At 40.8% G+C, this 23,048-nt stretch overlaps 1 protein-coding gene across 4 annotated transcripts in view; it reads right to left on the reverse strand.

Moving 5' to 3' along the window:
• Positions 1-572: 572 nt before the first annotated feature.
• The window catches only part of LOC149457487 (mitogen-activated protein kinase 8), a 66,337-nt gene continuing 43,861 nt past the window's right edge, over positions 573-23,048 (reverse strand). For 2 of the 4 annotated variants that reach the window (XM_089683717.1, XM_089683718.1), the window contains exons 8-12: positions 15,474-15,656; positions 13,233-13,357; positions 11,223-11,286; positions 7,689-7,766; positions 573-6,971 (exon numbers count right to left, since the gene is read on the reverse strand). In XM_089683717.1, coding sequence (XP_089539843.1) covers positions 6,829-6,971; positions 7,689-7,766; positions 11,223-11,286; positions 13,233-13,357; positions 15,474-15,656 — 593 coding nt within the window. In that variant the 3' untranslated portion in view covers positions 573-6,828. Of the gene's footprint in view, positions 6,977-7,688; positions 7,767-11,222; positions 11,287-11,514; positions 11,851-13,232; positions 13,358-15,473; positions 15,657-23,048 lie in introns of those variants that run through there. The other 2 variants (XM_089683719.1, XM_089683720.1) reach the window with 2 other exon arrangements.

Here is a 23,048-nt window from a genome sequence, read left to right on the forward strand (position 1 = left end):
AGCTGACAGCTTGCACAAAAATGCCATTTTACTGCACAATGCATTTACAATTCAGCACAGGAACAAGTGCTCCATGGACCTGGTCCCCTGAGGTAATCCATAAGAACTGAAGCATTATTGGTGATATTTCCTCTCTACGGTAGAAGAAAATACTAGTTACCAAGGTTTAAAATGTTTCCTCTCCCCATTTTTTTATGCATACTGCATTTAAGAAATAGTGTAAAACAAAATATTTTTTTCATCCCTACTTTGGAGTGGTCACAAAATCACACAGCCCTAGCTCCCCTATGTCAATGAGCAGCTCAATGACCGGGCCTATTGCATAGTTATGATGTCATCATCAGGCTTCCACTGCTCCCCAGTTGTCAACAGGGGAGGGACTTGTTTTTACTACCAGTTTGCAGTATGTATATAAGCAGGGGAGAGAAATGTTAAATCTTTACTTTATTATTTTAGCCTTTACTTCTACTTTAAGCTTCCTTTCACATTTATTATTATACAGGATTTATTATATTCACCTATTAAAGCATTATTTAAAAAAAAACAAACAAAAAAAAAACCACACATACACATTGTCCCCAACATTGATCTTTATTACGAGTCAGTGATCATATAAATGGTCGTGCTGCTCGGCACGCTGGCGAGTTTCCTCAGCTGTTACCAGCATTGATAGCACACACTTGGCTCTCTGCAAGACAAATCTGCACTGCTAACATAAACAGACGAAGAATCAACAAGCAGTGATGCGGTGCGTCTAGACTCAAAATGACTAGCAATGTGAATATTGGGCCTCTGCAGGCCAGTCACAAGAAATGTGAGAACTTTCGTCCTATGGATAATGGGAGGTGCGACATGAGAGGCCTCGCTGGTGCATTCAATCTCACGATTCCACCAAGTCCTTCACTAATTTTCTGTCCTAATACTAAAATTAACCTTTCCCCAACCCTTCATAATAACAAATCACTTGCATGACCATACAAAAGAAGACTGTCGTTCGGCTACCTTCTGTGCTACATGAGAGTAATAAAAATATATACACTTCTGTCTTCAAAATCAACCTAACCTGAACCTTTAGCTAACAAACATGCCTACTGAGTAAAACAATGCAAAGAGCAATTACCATTTGTAAGGTTCAGAAACCAGGACCAACCAATTGGAAATCTGACCAGGAAAAACAGAAATTTGATTGGCTGTGGCTTTACTCTTTGCATGTTTTCTTTTTCTTAAGGAGTACAGGCAATAATTCACTTATAAATGTGTCTGCAAGAAAAGTCTGTTTTACCCAAATTAAGCAGCTTACAATTCCTATGCTGCCTATACAGATGTGATTAAAAGAATCCAACATTCAAAAGAATCAAAATATACACTTGCTATAAAAAGTCCAAATGAACTTTTTGTTTAAATCCGTTTCAACACCTCAGCTGCATCAAAACATAAGGTGTGCATTGTTTTCTTTAGAAAGCAGCCACAATCTGAGTAGAAAAGGCGGTCCCCTGTCAGCAAAGTGGGACCCCTGCTTTCTGTGGAGAAGCAGTGGTTTCTTTGCAGAGGTCTGGCACACCCCTTGCTGAGCCAGAGCTACAGCTCTCCAATCAACAGGGAGCATAAGCTTTGCTTTACGTAGACACTCATCAGGGAGTGTGTTGGACCACTTTCATACAAGCATCCTTTTCTAAAGCATGCTGGCAGGGGACTTTTCTGTGGCTGTTTCTAAAGATAAACTATAAGGTTTTACACACATTTTGTTCTGATGCAGCTGGAATGTATTCAGGCTACTTAAATTGAAAGCTCAGGTTGGCTTTAAGCTACCCATATGCAGGAACTGGAGCCCCAAAAAACATCTGATGCACTTCGATGCCAAATCTGCAAGAGATGTAGGCATCCACTTTGATGGGCAAAAATGAGCACACAGATGCCGAGAAGTAAAATTAGGAACTGCAAACATGGCCTCTATGGCCCTCATTCAACAGCACTACTGCCCCAGTTATTCAATACCCAAGCTGTAATTATTGTCTTTGAGTACTACAAACAGTTCATATACAATTCATTGATCAGCATAGATCTAGGATGGCATTTCTGTATATTGGGTAAAATAGATGCTTCAAGACTTTTTTATAAGTGACATTCATCTTCGATTTAAAAAAAAAAAAAAAAAAAGGAGCTGTTGCCTAAAGCAACCAATCAGGTATCTAATTTCATTCGTAAACCTGGATTACAAAAATAACAGCAAAAATTTGACTGGTTGCTCAAGGAAACACCTCCAGATTTGTAGGAAATGTGTGTTTTCCAAGCGCCTAATACTCAAACCCACCACATTGATGGGCCCTTCACAACCAATTGGGCCTAGCAGAATTCTCTAATGTTCCTTTATCAAGGGATCTTCCCTTAAAAAATGAACAGATCTACACAATCTAAAAGCAGTCTATGTAAATACATACTGAAGTTTCAACCTTACAAGAACACCTGCCATATGACTCCTTCCAATGACTTTGTTATGAAGTGCACCTGTTGTTTAGCAGCACACAAGATACAGTGAAAGCAAAATTAAAAGAACAAAGCTTTCTGAGCAATTTGTGCTTCAGAGCGTGACACTTTGTGGGTACAAGCCAAACAAAATGGCTATACTGCCACCTGAATGCACTCTCTAAGCTCTGCTGAGGCCTGTTGCAGGTGATCAAATTATTTCCAAGGTTTAAAGCCTATTTTTGACAGTCACATCACATGACGCTGCTGCACCTTTTCCGCTACTGATCTCCTCCAGCAGTGGGCAGACCATGGCATTGACATCAGCACTTGGTCTCTACATACACTATGAATGAAGGACATACCATGGTGACTCACCCCCCAAAGTCACAGATTAGAGAAGCTCATCAGTCTGCTTCTTTTCCTACTGTACAGTCATAGGCTGGGGAAAAAGCAGGAATTGTAGCAAAAAAAAAAAATCAGGCGGGGTGGGGGGGTAATTCTTTGGCAGGTAAAAGTTTCCAAATATGTATTGCACTTGTGCATTAAGCTATTTCCCTGAAGTTCAGCTTTACATTGTACTGAATAACTAATTATTTCTGAGTGGAGTTGTCCTACAGGGGCTAAGGAGCCTTTCCATTTTGTTTAAGAGCCAGGTCACACATATGTGAAATTGATGTGTTTTGAACCACATCCAATTTGCATGAAGTGTGAAAGAACACTGCTTTCTATTGTGCCTGTTCCCAAATTTCTAGTGCAGTCAGATTCAGTGCAAACTGGGGGGGAAAAAAAAAAAAAAAAAAAAAAAAAAAGAGTCCTGTCAGTTTTCTGAGCTGTGCGATCCAACAAATTCGAGCTCATTGACATCTATGGGGATGCTTTTGAATTGCACAGGTCATTCAGTTGTGAACAGGATTAAATCCTGACCTGAAATGCTGAACAACTACTTCATCAATTAGCTGTGAAAACGGAGCTTCAATTTGCACTGCACATGTTTGAATCCACACTAAAAGCTATCATGGCAATTCCTATTAGATGTAATAGGCAAAACTATTTTCACATACAAATGGAGAGGTAAACTAGAGATGTATTGATAACAATCAACTCCTTTTTAGCACTTCTTTCTTCCATTAAAGTCGGCCAAACATTAAGCAACTACAAGTTGCAGGAAAGAAAACTGCTCGATTCCCTTGTCAACACAGTCAGTGTTGGTGGGGGAATCCCTCCCATGGAGCTTTTCTATTCTGACAACAGGAGGTTTCCTAGCTAGCAGAATACAATGATCACAATCTATAGCAGTCGGTAGTGGTCAAATGGCGAAACCAGACAGGCTGGTTGTACTGAAGTCGATCAAGCAATTGATTTCAGTACAACCAGCCTGCTCATACATGGATCAAAATTCAGCATGAACTGGACAAATTTTAAACCGTCTATGGTCAGCTTAAGTCTTTCTCTGCATCAGTTTCTTTGTTTCTTTTACCCCCTCTGTACAAGAGACAACTAATGCTGCATTGCTGTGGCAACAAGCATCCTTTAATGAAAGGGGCCAAATTACAACTTGAAAAAGAAACATACATATAAAAAAAAAAGGCCTTCCCATCTACCTTGCTATCTGCCTTCACAGTATGTGGTTTACTACAAAACAACAGTTGCACTTTAAGGAACAATGAACTTTACTTCTAAAAACGTACTTGTTACAGCAACTGAGCATGCCAAAAATATATGCACAAGCAACCATTACCTTCAGTGAAAACCACAATTCAAAAGGATTTCCATGTAGACCAAAGGTATAGACATGGTTGAGGTTGTAGACAAATCTCTGCAACAAAAAGGGAGCTGGGCCTGGTCCCTTCCTGCTTCAAGACTTCATTTATACACACAAGTAATTGAACATCTCAGTAACCAATAGGGGAAGTGGAAGGGCAGACCGTAACTAAAGCTGGCTATACATTATACAATTTTTATGTTCAATTTCCTTTATATTTACCTTCAACTATGTAGTGCAAGGGCCTGCCTAATTGCATACAATTTGAAAGTGTTTAGGTATGACCTCATATTATATGGTTTCGGTAAATCTAATAGAAATTGTACAGAAAAGAAAAAAAAATTGTATAATGTGTAGCCAGCTTAAGAAATGTAAGTAGCTGAGATCTCTGGATCTACTCATTATTTTGAAGTGTGCTTTTCACAGATTAAGATCTCTGTTCATGCCTTTTCTTTTACTCATAAGCTCAGTATGAATTCTCCATGTTAGTGACAGGTTAACTTGAAGAAAACCTTAAAGCGGACCTTGAACTAAAAAGCATAGTTTGCTTATTACATTAGGGTTCCCTCCTCTATACCAAATTGTCACATTCAAGGGTTAAAAAAAAGTCTGTAAGGGGAAATATGTAAAAATATATGTGCGCACTTCGGCACTGGTGAGGGAGTTATCTAGATGGTTCAAGTGAGATCCTGGGATCGAAGAGAATACCAAATCTCACAAAAAAAAACCAGCTACTGCACTGTGTTGGGGTTTCTGCTCAAGAGATTTACTATACTCTGTGTTCCCCTGATCTTGCCAGAAGGACCATATAGTCCTCACCAGTGCCAAAGCTGGGACTAAAGCAAGTAAACAGTCTTTTTTACACTTTAATATGGTTATTTTTTAAGGGGGAGGGGGCCCACAATAGGAAAAGCAGACCTAGACCTTACTGCAAAGCCCACAAAATATCTATTTTGGTGGAGTGGGTAGGATTCAAACCCACACTGAGAAGAACTTCCTCCACACTTGCTGTAACAGGCAAACTCTGCCTTTCAGCCAAGCTACCGCTGTCACAAGCCACTTAATATATTCCAATAAAGAGCAAAGAACAGAATATCTGTCCTTTACCCCCAAGGGATGTCTATAAAGGAATATAAAGAGAACTCACAGAGCCATGTGAACAGCATCTTGGCTAAACAAAGAGCAGTCTGGCTTGTTACAAAAATGCAAAGTAATAGAGATTGCCATGAAGACCTGGCAAGGATATTAAACACTGCAGAACCCCAGCCAGATAGGGGGCATATATTTCAAAGGAGCTCCTCTTTCAAAAGCAAAAATGAATCTTTAGCATGATCAGCTATATATATCCCTGATGCATCAAAACAAAAAGGTGTGCAGTCTTGCCATTTATTTTCTGCAGAAAGCAGCAACAGCCTAAGTAGAAAAGCCTGTCATCTGCCAGCAAGCTGCAGAAAAGAACCCTTGACCTCCCTGTGGAAGCAATGGTCTCTTAGAAGAGGTCCAATACATCACCTGCTGAATCAGAGCTAGAGCTCTGCTATCGGCAGGGAGAAGCAGCAGGGGGGTGTCAGACTTGTGCAGAGAGACTACTGCATCCACATGGAGAGCTAGGGCCTTTTACTGCAGCGCACTGGTCACATAATTTTTTTTTGTACTTTGGATGTGACTACTCAAAAAAAAAAAAGTAAGACTTTATACACATTTTTGTTTTGATGCGCCTGAATATATTTTGCTATTTCTACCGAAAGTTCAAAAGAGCTATAACAAAATCTGTTCAGAGACAAAGCAAACGTTGCAAATTGTCATACTTTCCAAGAGTGGATGCACCAGCACCTCAAAAGTAAAGGCGTCATTATGCAATAAAACGTAGGCAGCAACAGCGCCTCCCTTTGGTTTTCTGGCACTACAGGCATATACATGTGTGAGGATAAAATTTATACAGTAATAAAAAAAAAAAAGCACTTAAAATTTTAAATAATTAAAATATGGAACAGATCTGTAAAATAATTCAAAGAAGATCAAAGAAATAAAACATGAGCAGCACCAGCAGAGAAACGGAAAAAACAAAACAAAAACATAAAATCGAATGCAAAGTAAAAATTTCAAGACAATCAGGACCAAAGTGACCTTTTCTCTTTGTTGGAGCACTAAGCTCCTCCCATCAACCCTGCCCACCCCCCACCCTCCCCTCACACAATGGAAATAAAAATACAATACATATTTTATGGCAGCTTTCCAAACCCTCCAGCACTTAAGTGTTCAAATTACAGCACAAAAAAATAAAATAAAAAAATAAAAATGAACCTACACCTCTTTAACTTAGTCCTGGCAGGGAGTGCGTTGTGGCTTCTCTCCAGCGCATACAGGTGTCTTAAGCCAACTTTATTTTTCTCTAGACCTTGCTCCCCCCTCCCCCCCACAACTGCAGGGCGATCAGGAAGGTTCTCTGGCAGCTAAGGGGTTAATTATATGTACTCTTTCGATAATACAAGTGGCATCTTCCTGCCGCCATCTTGTGCTACACAACCCCTTGAGGTTTCCTCTATACCTCCTCCCTCCCTGCCATCTGTGTGTATCCCTCATCCCTCCCCGCCGTTGAATCATCGACAGCAGCCCAGTGCCCCTGCAGAGGTTTCTAGGCTGCTGTCTGTGTCCGAGGGCAGCGTTGGGTCGGTGGACATGGAGGAAGCGTCAGCTGATGAAGAGGAGGTTTGAGGCTGGGAGCCGTCAGTCACTGCTGCACCTGTGCTATGAGAAAGCAGAGAGAGGACTTAGCTGCAGTAACAGTTCCCTGAAACATGGAAGCCATCTCAGAAGGCCAGAAGGCCTTTACTAAAATTTTAGTTTAAAATCAGCTAAAGACATTCCATGTGCTTCAAAAGCAAAAAGGTGTGCAAAATCCTACAGTTCCTTTGGCACCTCAGCATATGTTGGATCTCTGCAGAGAGACCACTGACTCCACGCAGAAAGCATTCAACTGCTTTCTTTAGAAACCAAAACTTAAGTCTGCACAGCTTTTCATTTTGATGCATCAAAAGTGTATTTAGCGGATATAAACTAAACATTTCAAACTGGGATTTAAATATATACCGTAGGACAGATAATATAAATTTTCTCTAAAGAGCCTTTGATTAGATTTCTGTGCAATCCTGGATCAATAGGATATGCCATACAGAAAGCCTGTTTCCACCTTGCTACTTCTACCATTCAAAATACCAATGACAGACTAACAATAGACAACTTCCCATAATGGACTGTTAAATGGAAGCTTATGTCCAGCAAGGATAGGGCTTAGCTTGAATTCTAGGAGGCTCGATTTATGTTGCTCTCCCAGAATACAGGGCTTCCAGTGGGACACATAAATCTATGTTACTGTATTTGCAGATAATATCAAGTGGCTTTAAGAGTATTGTAGTTGGGTCACTTTTTTGGACCTGGTCACTGTGCAAATGATACCAACCTAAAGGGGCTGGCTGCCCACGAATCACACCATTCCGAGCTCTGTCTTCCCAATCGAGGACTTCTTTGTATATTAACTCTGTAAAAGAACAAACACACACAGCTGTCAACATAGTCCTTTAAAACTAGACTTGCTGGTTTTTAAATATTAAACTAGTTTGGCAAGCCCACATCTACTAGCTTGACGGGAGAGCGGAAGGAGACCTTCATTTTTTCACTTACAACACAGAGGTAAATCTGGCGCAGTTATATATGAAAACAATAAATGTATATAAACTGATGCAGGAGATGGTGATGACATAAAACACTGTGAAATAAAAGGTATAATGTTCATAAATACACAAGGAGTCTATTAAAAGTCTCTCGAGCAATCAGCCCAAAGGTCAGCACTAAGGGCTCGTTCACACTTGACTTTATTTCTAACTCTTGCCAAATGCTCCTATAGCGTTTGACAAGCGTTAGACATGCGTTTTTTGAAGTGTTTTTAACGTTCCGCAAATGCTTCAAAAATGCCCTATGCGCAGTTTTGCAGAGGTTGGTAGGCGTTTGCCAAGCATTAAAACCGCACCACAAACACCTATAATGAAGTTTAAATGGTATTAACGCTCCGCAAACGCCTCGCAACTGCGTCACAACCGCACCGCAAATGACGGCCGGGGCGTTTGCAGAGCGGCACCATAGACTTGAATGGGAGGCTTCAACTCCTCCTGACCCGACCAGAGGAGTCTGTTTTTCCGCGACACGACGCTAACGCTTCCGTGTAAACAGCACTGTGTGCTGCCATGTGCAGAATTTTCAGAGGCGTTTGAGAAGCGTTAAAAAATGCTTCCCAAACGCCTGTCTGATGCCTGCTGACACAGCTAGTGTGAACATAGCCTAATTAGCGGCAGCAATCCTTGGAGCAAAGCCATTTTATGCAAAGATAAAAGAAAGGAAACAGGAGGCACCCATCTAAGTGCAGCAGATAAAACTGCATTTAATGCCAAAGGATTAAAAATACGAACAAGAGTAATAAGAGACCAATAGAAGGAGCTAGAGCAGTGGTTCTTAACCTGGGTTCGATCGAACCCCAGGGGTTCGGGGAGTCAGTCTCGCGGGTTCGGCGGAGGTGAAGACCCACTCATATGATTCGTGCAGTAAATATTCATTATTATGTTTTTGTTTTTGTGTGAAAATCATGTTTTAATGGTTTTGTTCTTTGTTCTTAACGGTTTTGTTCATTTTGTGCACCTATGTATAAATATATACCTAAATATATACCTATGTTTTGAATTTTAAAAATCATATTTTATTTTTCCAATTAAGAAGGGTTCAGTGAATGCGCATATGAAACTGGTGGGGTTCAGTACCTCCAACAAGGTTAAGAACCACTGAGCTAGAGGCTCCGAGCATGTAGCCTGCTTGTGCAACGTTTGTGTCTTCTGATCCAATGGAACCTCTGCCTCTTCCGGTGACATCACTTCCGCCGGTGCACTCCAGGCTGGTTGCACGGTCCCTTCCTGTACAGACGCTGCTGGATCGGCCACACAACATCATCATACTGCAGGATTGACTCTTACTGTGCCTTGTTACTACTCCATCGGCCCAGCACACATCCCCCATGCCACTGGTGGTGCCTGTAGGACGTTGAGGAACGGTCATCCAATATACACAGATGATCTTGTTTTCTTATTACTCTTGTGAGTGTTTTTAATCCTTTGCCATTAAATACAGTTTTATCTGCTGCACTTAGGTGGGTGCCTCCTGTTTCCTTTCTTTAATTTTTTCCACTTCCAGCTTCAGATCTTCCATTCTCTGGCTGGCACAGCCAGGGGAACATCTAACTGAGCAGATCTGTGCTCAAGTTAGGAGCAGTAAAAGGCAGGGGAGACATTGGTGTCTCCGTGATATGAACATGTCTCCTGCACAACCCCTTGTGATAGCAATAAAGTAAAAATAAAATGTAAAAGTTAAAAAATAAAATCATCATAAAAAAAAAAATGAACCATAAGATCACTGACCTGCACACACCCCAAAATGGAAACACACGCCCAGGATGTGAACGTGTATGTAAACAGTGGTCGCATCACACATATGAGACATCACTGTGTAAGTCAGAGTAAGAGCAATATTTCCAGCAACAGAGCTCCTAGTTCACTCTAAACTAATGAGCTGTAAGTGCTTTTATAGTGTCACCTATGAAGACTTTTGTGCACCGTAGTTTGTGATATCACAGACGCATGCAATTTTAAGATTTGAAATGTTTGGTATCCATTTACTGGACATAACCTCATCTTTTCTTTGGGTATTGTTTAGGTTTGCACATTTTCATTATATTTTTTCCTGAAAATCTGCATTTGATAAAGAGTTGCACAAGTATCATTTAGCCTAGTAATTTTATGGCCAAAAATTAAGATTTTTACATGTGCAAAAAAAACATTGCTCTAATGTTAAAGTGGTTAAAAAAAGCAGTCTTGAAGTAAAAAAAGAAAAAAGAAGACAACATAGTTACCACTGCTAAAAAATTCTATGCATGAAGGTAAAAAACCTTGTGTGCAGCATCCCCCACAACCCCCCCATACTCACTTGAGCCCCCTCTTGATCCAGCGATGTACACAACAGCCTCGGCTGTCCTGGGACTCCTCATTGGCTGAGCTATTGGCTCCCACTGCTGTCAATCACGCCCAGTAAGACAATTAAGAGAGAGCAGGGACGGGGCTGTGGCTCTAAATGCCTTATGCACGCATAAGGGCTAGGCTCGGGAGCGAGCACATACCAGTGCCCCCATAGTAAGCGGTTTACTATTAGGGATACTGGTCAAGGGGGAGGAGCCAGGAGCACTTGTGGGGGGACCAGAGAAAAGGATTGGCGTTGCACTGTGCACAACCACAGCACAGAGTAGGTAAGCATGATAGGTTTATTTATTTTTAAAGTGGAACCTTTCCCACTTTAACCACCTCCCGCCTGCCATATAAGGAAATGACGGGCGCAAGGCGGTTCTCTAGTTCTGGGAGGACGTCATATGACGTCCACCCACTCTAACCGCGCATGCACGGCTCCGGGGGCGCGTAGCGCGGTGATCGGTGGTGCGCTGTGTCCCTAGGACACAGCGGATCAACGGAAAGAGCCGAAGAGGTCGGTTGTCATGTGATCAGCTGTGTCCAATCACAGCTGATCGCAAGTAAATAGGGAAATCGGCATCCCTCAGAGGGAACATGTACACTAATCATCAGAGCACCGATGATCAGTGTAGCCCCAGCAGTGCCACCTGTCAGTGTCCATCAATGCCAGCTGCCAGTGCCCATCAGTGCCACATATCAGTGCGTACCAGTGCACAACAATGTCACATATCAGTGCCCATCTGAGCTGCCTTTCAGTGCCACCTATCAATGCCAGTCAGTTTTGTACTAGAATCATAATTTTAGTACAATTTTGAAAAGGAAAAATAATAATAAAAATAATAAAAAATAATAATAAAAAATAGAACTTATACTGGCAAGAATGTAATAAAGAAAGAATGACTTCCAATTACACTTAATACTGTTAAATACAATACCTTTCCATTCCTCTATTGTGTGTTCTCGCTCATCCAGCTGCTTGTCTGGAATTTTTGGAGGTGGCTGCAGAAAATGAATCAAGAGTCAAACATAGACTTCACATGTGCAATAAAAGTACCTCATGAAAAAATCCACAAATATAGAAGGGACAAATATGTTGTAAAGCACTGCGTAAATGGTTGGCCCTATATAAATTCTAAATAAGAACAACATTATTATTATACATAGTCGTGTCACAAATGTAGCAAATTCAAGCTTTGAGAAATATTTTAAAAAGTTGACAGGCAAAACTGAAGTTTAGGTATGTATTTTATTGCAGTCACATTGGTCCAGCTTGAACACAAGTAGGTATGCATATCTCATATTTGAAACAATCCTCGTAAGCTGAAAAGCACTGTGGCAGTTGCCATTACTATAGTGATAGTAAATGTTCTCCGAGTCCAGTACCGAGCGGCTGCCCTTCTGCACTAGGAGTTGCTCACTTTGGACTGTCATCATTCACAGAACCCTTGCATATTTTCTTTTTGAACAAGGCGAGTGTGATGTCACAGCCACGCCCCTAGAATCTCAATCAAGGAAGTAGATGCTGCTGTCTCTGAATGATGCCTGAACAAAGATGGCTCCAGCCTTTCAGAAAAAAAAAAAAAGTATATGAAGCTATTGCCAGGTAAGTACTGTAATATACAGTATGTGAAAAGACGTAAATACCAGTAAGAGTCCTTTTAAAGTATACTTAAATTGTAGGTATAGTTGCTACATGTTATATGTATATGAGGTTAAAAGGAAAAGCATGATTTCAAGTACACTGTATGTTTTCCAAACTCTGGGATCAAAAAGACGTATTGAGCTGAATGGTACAGTATTCATAGAGGGCTAGCATGGCATGGTATTCATGGAGGGCTGCTAGTTTGTACTATTAACTGATTCTTAGTAGATGGCATACCAAAGACGAATGTAAAAAAAAAAAAAAAAAAGAAAGAAAAAAGGATGGTTTTAGGATTATAGGATCACAAACCGTTTCTACGTAAATATGGTGAAGCAAAACTAAATTGAAATGAAAAGATAAGTGCACTTTCACATTAAACCACCTCCTTCATCCCCCCATTGCACTTTTCACATAAACCCCAGACCCTAGATGTAGATATGTCCCACCATGACAGCTGCCCTCAAGCTGCAATTTAGGATTTAGCATACAATTTTCCAGTTCACAATGGGGTGTCTGAACCTCGAGTTTACGGCACAGGTGTTTTAAGGAGGTGGTTACAGCACTTTAAGCCCATGCACCCACAGCTAAATGCTGGAGCCTCAGACCGTGGATAAACTCCATGTGAATGGGCCAATAGAAAATGAAACTTAAGCTTAAAAAAAAAAAAAAAAAAAAAAAGTCACCTAGTCCATATTTTCTCTCATCTGGTGATGAAACTGACTGTGTCAACAACCAGGGAAAGCTGTGATGTCACTCTGCTGGTCACATGGCTGCTTGAACCAGGCACAAGGAAGCAAGTCACATGCTGTCCCATAGCCATAAGAGTCAGTATTTCTAGCCAGCTATGGAGGAGTAGTGATCTAAGTGGCAGCCCAGGCAAGGTGAGTATATGGGAGTAGGGGAGATGCCTTTTCCAATTACTGTTGCTTTGTCCTGAATGGCAAGTTGTAAGAGTCTCTAATGTTCTGTTGTCAGCTTGTCAAGGTCTGTAGATGCCCCAGTATGTACATATTTAACTAGCTTTCTTGGTTGAATGGATGGCCTTGCTTGCTCTCTTGCCACTGTACTGGTCCATCGCTGTGATGGATACAGCATTATCAACCCTTAAAACAGAAGACAAGGGGAAGTGAGGAACAGGTGCCTCTCACAGCTTCCCATGATTTGAGGCACCTCTTCTACTTAATAGCCAAGGTTAGCACCCATGCAAGTATAAAGGGGTTCCTGTGTGTCGATGATGGCACTTTAAGAACTCTGAAATCACTTTAGGTTTGCTTTAAAGAACTTGTAAAAGAAAAATACTTACGGCTTCAGCCTCTAAAGCATCGTACCAAACGTTGATATAAGGGTGCTGCAAAGCGTCGTCAACGGAAATCCTCTTGGAAGCATCTATAACCAACATCTTTGAGAGCAGATCTCTGGCTTGGCTGGCTGCAAAATGTATAAACAAGGCTAATGTAGTCTAGTCTATCACTGTGAAGACACCATTTACTAGGTAAAAATAAAGAGATGTTTAAAGCTTGTTTTTTTTCATATGAATACCACACTACTCCTGTGTACTGAAAGTTTATTATTTTCAATGGAAGAGTGAAACGGGGAATAGGCCCTGTAATCAGTTCACTATAGTGCTGTGCGCATTAAAACTACAACTGATGGTGCTTAACCATCACAGCCTTTAATATAGCTCTCACTAGAGAAAGGACTAGAGAACACAGCCCCCTCTCTTCAGCTCCATATCATAGAGTGGAGTTATGTGATTTACAGAGAACTGAGCATTACGGATTACCATGTTTTGGAATTTCAGTAAAGCATTGTAGGCTCATTCCACTAATTGCAACCGAATTTCTGGCACTCAAGGGGTATTTTCACTCTTTGTAGTGCTTTTAAAGTGACAAAACATGGAAAAAGGTGTTTGCACTTAATGCTAACCTCCACCAGCTGCATTTAATGCTTTATATTCAGCTTTTTTAAAAGTCCTCATGCTGAACACGTTATGACACAAGGACCTCTTCTTTTGTCTCTGAGAAATCTCCAATGATGTAGAAAACAGTACTGATGTCAGATGCAGTCTGTATGCTTTTACACAGCGAATGCGGAACACTGAACAATATTGTTCACAGTCTTCCAGCAGTATGTCCTTAAGGAGAAGTAGGGTCAAAGATCTTTTGACCCTACTTCTCCTGTGGTTCACATGAGCGCAGTTCATGCATTACATATACCAGTCTGAAAGAGGGATGTCATCCAGGAGAAAGTGACGAGGTTATGGAGGAGCTTTACACATGAAGGATCCAGTGATAGAGATCCTAATAGTGTTGTGACCCTTTACTGGTCGATGCGGGGAGGTGAGCGCGCATTTTTTCCATTAGTAGATGCCCTCTTGTCACCATCTGCACAGATCACTCAAGTTCACAAGATTTCATATTTTATGTGTATTGCACCCATCTTGGACATTTTTTGTTATATTAGGGTGTGCTATATATATATATATATATATATATATATATATATATATATATATATATATATGTATGTATGTATGTTCTGCACAGCATGAGATATATTTTATATTTTTATAGTATTTGCACAAAATGTGATGTGTTATTTCACATATTGATTTAGTGGGTTGGTATATTTTGCATATATGTTACATGTACATACGTTTTGATACTTTATGTGTGGTATATTTTTTTGAGAAATTTGGAGCACCTATAGTAGTCCTATCATTGGATTACTCACGATCACATGAAAATTGGACATTCAGTTCAGATTGGTGTGAGTGTTGTGTGGTTTGTTTTCTATGCACATACACTGCATTTAGGCATCATCACTTTATGCATGTTCCTTTTTTCACTTATATAGTTGGCATTTATCACATACACTATAATATCACTTTGTGTATTCATTTTATTTGTTTTATTGTGGATATTTACATGCGTATATGAGTTTAATTTTTACAGGTTTAGGGTTTATTCATAGGTAGCAGCGCTACATCATTTCCCTTTTCATTATTTGATTTATCATCTGGTATATGATTGGATGTTGGCAGCTTCATTTGATCTTCTTAGTATAGACGTAGTAGCGCAGGAGGTTTACACTTTTTCTGCACTCCTGTGACCAGTTTTAAGCCAACACCAACGGATCTACATAGATGCCTGAGCCAGCTGCCCTCGTCCCCTTTGCAGCCCTGCGCTGGAGGGGCAGAGCACAGAGCCGGTGACTGACAGTCATCCGCTCTCTGCTCAGTGAAGGACAAGAACTGAGCAATCAGTGGTCTTTGATCACTCGGTTCTCATTCTTAGAAGTGGCTGGAAACAGATACAGCATCGGATCAATGCTGCATCCACCTTGGCAAGTATAAATTTTTTTCTATTGTTTAGCTTCTCTTTTAGTCTTTTGGTTGAGTGATGCTGGGAATCACAACCCAGAACACAAAGGACATCTTGTCTCAGGGAAGAGGTATTGCTTGGAGACATTTTTAAACAATTAAATGTAAGCATTGGTTTTTAAGCATTTATGAACCAATCATAATAAGAGAAATCGTACTCACCTTTTAATTTGTTGTGCTCGGAGTCTGCAGGAAACAGGACATCTGGGAAGAGTTTCTCAAAGCTGTAACCTGCGTATTTGGGTCGGTTCTCCACATATGTCCTCACAGTAGGCTGAAGTTTCTTCATGAACTCCGGGCAGGGAGTCCCCAGTTGCTCAATGACTTTGTTCCACTGGTCAATATCTGAGACTGGAGCTCAGGAAAATGTGATCACAGGCAGAGTAAAACAATACAACAAATGCCATGAGAGTAGCCAATGACAGCTTTGAAATGTGCATACAGTGTGCAATCAATATTAATTACAGCAGCAGTTCACCATCCAAAATTATACCTGTAACCGCACTTTTGAGTACTTTGAACTTAAAAGGTGAATATAGCGACTGCAGCTGAGATTGATTGTTTTTCACATCTTTGGTACGAAACAACCATATTCACACAGCAGTTCACCATTATCATATGCAGTATTTAAAAAGGGACAGTCCTACCTGGATTTGGACTGAATGGAAAAAGGGCTAAACTAAAACTGCAATCACTTTGTAGCAAAGGGTACACACTGGTCAACAGTAGGAAAATCTAATGTGATCAACCTAATTCTAAAAATTGTGTGCCCCTATCCCCTGCTCTGCTCCTTTTCACTTCTTTCCAAATTGTGGGTAGGCATTCGGACGTCATCCTGTACAATGCAGGACCAATGGAGCCATGCACTATAGATGACTACATTGGTGACTGACAAAAAGAGAGGCTATGTGGGATCAGTCAGTACCATCGGAACCAATGTGTCAGAAGGTGGAATAAGGCAAGTTATTCTCAGTGTTAATTTATCTTACCAAACAAGCACAATAGTCTGCATCAAATGAAAATATATTTTTTAATTACCAAATCAGTTTGGTTTTGATGTGTATAAGCTTTGCATAACAGGGATGGGTTAGAACCACTGTCATGTTTTAATGTGGTCTGTGCCCCTGGTAGGTAGATCCACTCTCTCTATTTGTTTTGATGACAATTACCACTGAAACAGAAAATTATGGGAAATCCAATATTTTAAAGTCGTCACCATAACAAGAGGTACGGTTAAATCTTTTGATGGGGAAACATGTTCTGGTCACAAGTGTCTAAGGCAGGGATTGGCAAATTTCAGCCCTCCAGTTGTTGTGGAACTAAAGTCACATTGTACCTCTTCTTCTGGGAGTGGTGCTTGTGGCTGTTGGAGTCTTGCAATTCCACATGGTACTCGAAGTTCTGCAGTAACTGGAGAACTGGAGTTTACCTACCCCTGGTCTAAGGTAAATGATGCCACTTTGTTGCACCTCTGGGACAGAAAAGGATGCAAAAATCAAACTAGTAAGGCACAGAAAAAATAACCTGAATTTAACCATTTACTAACCCAAAACTAAGAAAAACTGGCAATACATACACTGTAAGTTAAATATTGCTTGTGTAACTATCCATAACATCTCCCAAACCTGGCCTCGGTTTCTTTTTGCAGATCGCTATATAAATCACATTAGCAGGAGACTCTAACAGCCTACAAAGTAAGCACTGTTGAGACTTGAGAACAGATTTTGGAAGCAATGTTTCAAGTCATCCATTTTTTTCTTTATATTTCCTGAAGACCCCAATGCTAAGATCTTTGTATTCGAGTTTACAGCATGCTATTAGTAGGGATCCTCAGCTTTGCTTTTAGTTTCCACTCCTGCTTCCTTATATTATGAAACAGTAGGAGTGAGCCTCCTTTGATTATCTTCCTTAAAGATGGGAAACTAAGCTAGGAACTTCACCATTACAGCCCCTGTTATAGAACAGAAAATTACACCATTTTTCATTCAGAACAAATATCTGGGAAGTGATATTAAAAAATACAAAATAGAAGATCTGTCCACACCAAGCATCATAATGAATATATGCATGTTGAAAATAGAGGACATGTGCACACTTTTCTTTAAAGCAGCAAGGAATCATGAGCAATAAGCATGCTTTCTACTTTTCACAGGCTTACTCACACGAAAGATACAACATTTTTTAGACTTTTTTTTGTTTACTTTCCAACTAAAGTTGTATTTGATAAATGATGCATCTTGGATTCATGCAATTCTATTTTCTGAACTGTTTGGTTAATGGAACAGGACCAAGGTAGTACATAGGAACACTGGATGTCCATACCCATGCTCTTTTTAGGGTTAGTGGTAAGCACTTCCGCTTTGCAGCATTGAGGTCCTCCTACATTTTGGTCTGGACATTATATTACTTCAGTGGGTTTCCTCCCATACTTCAAAGACATGCTGGTAGGTTAAACAGGCTCCTGTCTTAGCCTTGGTATTACATTCTACTGAGTATATCCAAGATGGCTGTCAAATGTTTAGCCTATAGCAGATAAAAGAACTTGGAGTCCCCAGGGAGAAAAGTGCTATATAAATTAATTGATGGGCACATGTACTTCAGTGTTAAATTTTACTTTATAAATTACATAAGCCATATATGCCTTGCAGATTCCCATTCCTTTAACTTCCTCAACGTTAGTGGTTGGTTATGAGAGCGATATTACCATCTCCGGTAACAGCACTCTCTCTGTAGGAACAACTTTTATTCTTTGCCAGGCATGCACTGAGTGTGTACCAGGGAAGTTCTATCACCACTCAAACCTCCCTCTCTTCTCAGGCACTTATTACTACATTACCTATTAGATTTCTTTTGTTCAGGATGAACAAAAGAAGTCTATAGGTGTCTATACGTGTATGGCCACCTTAGTTAGGCTAAAAAATATAATCCTTAAAAACATTCAATTGCCCAGCAGATGTAAAATAAAAATGTAGTTTTACTGAAATACTTACCTAGTCTCTTCAGTGATGCACCCTGCAGACACTCTGCTCCTCCACCTTCCCACCGCTATTCTTCTAGGTTGAAAACCACCCAGCAACATTCAAACTACTTCACATTAGTTAAAGTGGAAGTTCAGTCAAACACTACCTTTACCTAAATGTACCCCCATCACCATTTTAGTACCTTGTAAAAGGAAAGGGGTCTATACCTACCTACTCTGAGGGTGCTCCGGTCCACTGACAGAGTTCCAGTGGCTTCAGTGAAGAGGAGGCACAGCTGACAATGTATGCCCTATAGTAAGCCCATGGGTGATGTCATCGCCCAGACTCTGCAGTCATTGCTGGCAATCTCTCCTCCTCACTGAAGCCAGTGCTGGAACCCAATCATGTGACCAGACAGGTCACAAGGTCATCATTGACACAACCCTAGGGATGCATTATTCACAGCCCTGCTTCACAGAATGGAGCTGACACAACACTACGAGCAGTAAAGGCCACTTACAACCAGGCCAAAGAGGAAGTGATGGAATTGCTCTCTCTGGTGGGAACACAGACAGTAAACAAAAACACATTTGAAAGACTGGAAAGAGTTGTTACTTCTAAAACTTTCATTGCACTTTGTCTCTTCCTGTGCCATTGACATCTGTACCCTCCCATTTTTTGTATGTTTGCATCAGCAGAACAGGAAATGAAAGAAAATCTCCCTTTTCAGGACACGGAGCAATACAAACTTGGCTGCCTTTGGACTTGAAGCCATTAGTTTAAAGAACTTTACTCATCTTCTATCCAGCACCACGATGTCCCAGAGCTCCCCACTGTCATCTTTGGCAATATTTACTGGCCCAGCCAAGAAGTGGTCACTTCCATACATGTGTGGGATTCCATTTGTCTCCGCATTGTCGAAATTTGTTGGGTTTATTTACTAAAGTTGGAGAGTGCAAAAATCAGGCTCACTTCTGCATAGAAACCGATCAGCTTCTAACCTCAGCTTGTTCAATTAAGCTTTGGCAATAAAACCTTGAAGCCAACTGGTTTCACTTCAGATGCGAGCCTGATTTTGCACTCTCCAGCTTTAGTAAATAAACCCGACTATGCCTCTTCTACATTGAAAATTCTGCCTATTGGCCCATTTTTTTCCCCAGTTTAAAGTTCCACTTTAAGACTGAATATTAAACATCTTTGTTCCTATTAGAGTTGATTTTGAGTGATGATTTTAACAGATTTTTTATGAAATCTATATAGGCAAACAGCAATTACAAATAAAACCAAATTGAATGACCCACATATTGCTGAGTTTTAGGTTAATTTTGTCAGACTGACCAACCTTATCTGTGCTGCTGATTAAACTTCTGTAGCGTGAGAGAAGTACAATAGACATTGCAAACCAAGCTAGCTGATTTCTCACCCAGAAACCCCTATCAAAAAAAGTTTGAAATTAAAAAAAAAAAAACCCCAAATGTGCAAACGATGATTTGGTTCTAGTAAAAAAAGGAAATCAATTGCACTACTCTGGGACATGCAACACAAGAGTATTTCCCAATCAAATGTGTAGGTCACTTGGCTGAAGTAACAGTCTATTATTTAAATGGTATTCAGTTACACACTTCGGGGATGAAGCGCAATAGTGGTAGAACTTAGGCCAAAACAACAGTCAAGCTGAAACATGTAAATAAAAGCAGGTAAAGCAGACATTTCTCCCGCTTTCCCTTAATTTCAAATCAGCATGCATCTCTGCATGCCAAAGTGACTGCCTAACATTGTTTTTCTCTTCCACTTCCCAATTTACCTGGAGGCAGTGGTGATGCAGCCCGTGTCGCACAGAACGCCCAGGGAAGGCAATGTTACTAATGCCTTCAAGGAATTCTGGTATCTAATCTGCAAGATTTTGCTTTATATTCATACTGCGCATACGCGTTATTTTACACATGCGCCGTGAGGACGGAAGGGGGTCCCCTTTCACAAAAATAGTTTTTAATAACCAGTGAGAGATGCAGGGCACCCTGGAGATAAACACCTCTGGAAGTACCAGTTTCAGTGCAGACATCAGATGAATATTCAAGATCAAAGCAGTGTTTGGCGACACAGGCCACAGCAAAGGTAGGTGTAACTGCGTCTTTTACAGGTATGGCTGGCTTCACTATCTGTCATATAACAACCTTCAAAACAGGCAGTATGGGGACAGAGGGCCTGCAAGTTACCTTCTTATTCTGAGTAACCCAGTACACTTCAAATTACATTCTACTAACTGCTTAAAGCTGTTCTAAAAGCAAAAAGGTTTTTTATATCTTAATGCATTCTCTGCTGTAAGGTAAAAAAAAACCCCTCATGAGTCTGTGCCTCCCCCCACACCAAAATACTTACCTGAGCCGAACCTCAATCCAGTATTGTGCCCATCTGCAGCAGCTCTTCTCCACTCTCTTCTCACAGGAGACTTGGTAGCATGAGCCATTGGCTTTGCTGGGGGCAGAAACAGAAGAGGAGGAGCCAAGAGAGCCCACAGGGGACCCCACAGGAGGTGGTTCGGGGCTGCTCTGTGCTATACCATTACACAGAGCAGGTAAGCACAAAATAATAAAAAAAAAAAAAAAAAAAAGCTTTACAATCACTTAAAGTGTTGGCTGGATATGTTAATGTGGTTGTCCCTTAACATCTATTTAGGCTAGGTTCACATCTGTGCGGGTGGTGCCACTGTGGGACCCGCACAAATACCGGCAGCCGCAACCATCCACACAGAGAAATGCGGGACCCATGGGTGGACGCCATTAATCCTAATGGCAGGCCACCAGCACTGGAATTCGCGACTGTACTGGGAACCTCGGTTCCTGTGCAGGTTGCTATGTAAAACAGTGCAGGGACTTCTTTCCTGCATGTCCCGAGGCTAATTACGGATAGCCTAAAGGTAAAGCATAGAATAAAAGTGCCACACAAATTATCAAAGAATCCAAAAACATTAAACAGTTCCTATTAGGACCCTCCTTCTAGAGGACAGGGGACTTCTGTACTACACAATATCAAACATATGAAGGATCTTGTGTCAGCCAATACAAGTGAAAGGATGGACACTGCTCAATCAACCCCATGAGTCCAATGTTGAGGAATGGTCTCAACCGCTGTACTGGGCACATCCTCTGATGTGTTCCACCCTGCCAACCGGGACTTGGTCACAAAAGCCTCTGACCAAGCCGCGGTGGCTGGGGTGAAACGCGTCACAGCGTGTGCCCAGTACAGCAGCTGAGACCATTCCTCAACACTGGACTTCTGGGGTCGGTTGAGCAGCGTTCATGCTTTTACTTGTATTGGCTAACACTGGCAATGCTCGGACTCATGCACCTATCTTCTCACTTGCCGGTGAGGTGATCCTTTTCCTTCCATCCATAGCTTGGAATAGCGCCATAAAAAGGTATACTTTTCACTATATGAAGGATCTTACAGCATCATTGAAATGAAGAGTGGTCTCCTAACACATAGTTTTATTGACATGACTTTTAAATGTACCCAGAAATATGGTTTCCTCCTTTCTCTGAGAGTCTCAGACCTCTAAGGTTATGCTACCCTTTCCAGTACCTTTCTAAATGCTGTATTGGCATCAGCATACCATGCCTCAGTTCCTCCCCACCCACCCTTTTTTTCCTTTCATCTTAAGTTTCTCTCACATATCTCCATTTTCATGATTCCCTCTAGTTGTTTTGGAGAAAGGCTGTAGGTTTTATAACTAGAATGGGAAATTAACATGTATCTGGACTAAAGGCGTTTTGCTTCATATAGTATATATTTAGATAGATTTATGTTACAACTTATGCAAGGTTTTAGATTTGACGACTATGTTCTGAGATGCATACATTGTGCATTGGAATGTTTTTGTATTTTTTTCTTGTGCTTAAGTAATGTGTATAGAAAAAAAATCATATTAAAAAGGTGAAGTTGAACTGCCACTGGGGAAGAAATACTAAAAAATAGTGGACTCAGAATCTGGTGCAGCTGTGCATGGTAGCCCATCAGCTTCAAACGTCAGCTTGTTCAGTTAAGCTTTGGCAATAAAACCTGAAAGCTAATTGGTTTCTGTGCAGAGCTGCACCAGTTTTTGCACTCTCCAGTTTTAGTAAATAAACCCCATTGTGTTCATTTCCCCTTCTTCAGGGTTTGGATACTGTCTGAATTGGAAAATAAATAATTTAAAAGGGGATTAGTAGAAGGCATAACCTTGAATGACAATGTTAAAGGTTTAGCAGCTATGTGACTATTAAACCAGCACAGGGCTGCTATTTTAATGCTAGTGGAAGACTGCATCATGTATGTCATTTCTGATTCTTCCTATAACTACACTGTTCGGTTTCCAGAGTAATAAATTACTAGCTGTTTCTCCTAATACCTGCAGGGCTCATGGTTGATCTTATCAGTTTTTTTTTTTTTAAACTAGATCTACCAGGTCCCACGCTGCCAGAAAGTTAAGTTGCAATGCTCTGGAATGATACTGGGAATATGGACTGCCTCAAAGAAGGCCACCATCAGGCCCAAAACCCTCACAAAAGTGGATGTTTGGTAGGATCCATTCCTGTTGAGTCAAAGCATAGGTGTACAGTATGGAGTTTTCCTGTAAATGAAGGACTTTGGACAGGGCCATATCCAGGACCAGGTTCTTCAAGTGATGAGACAGATTTTGATTTCTGGAGATTCAGGATCCACTTGAACCTCTGTAGAGTCTGGACAGTTCAAAAGACAATGGCTGCGCCGACTATTCTTCAGAGAAGAAGGCTGTCCA

This window comes from Staurois parvus, unplaced genomic scaffold, assembly GCF_062004578.1.
Source record: "Staurois parvus isolate SC_StPar_1 unplaced genomic scaffold, SC_StPar_1.0 ptg000320l, whole genome shotgun sequence".
NCBI lineage: Eukaryota > Metazoa > Chordata > Amphibia > Anura > Ranidae > Staurois > Staurois parvus.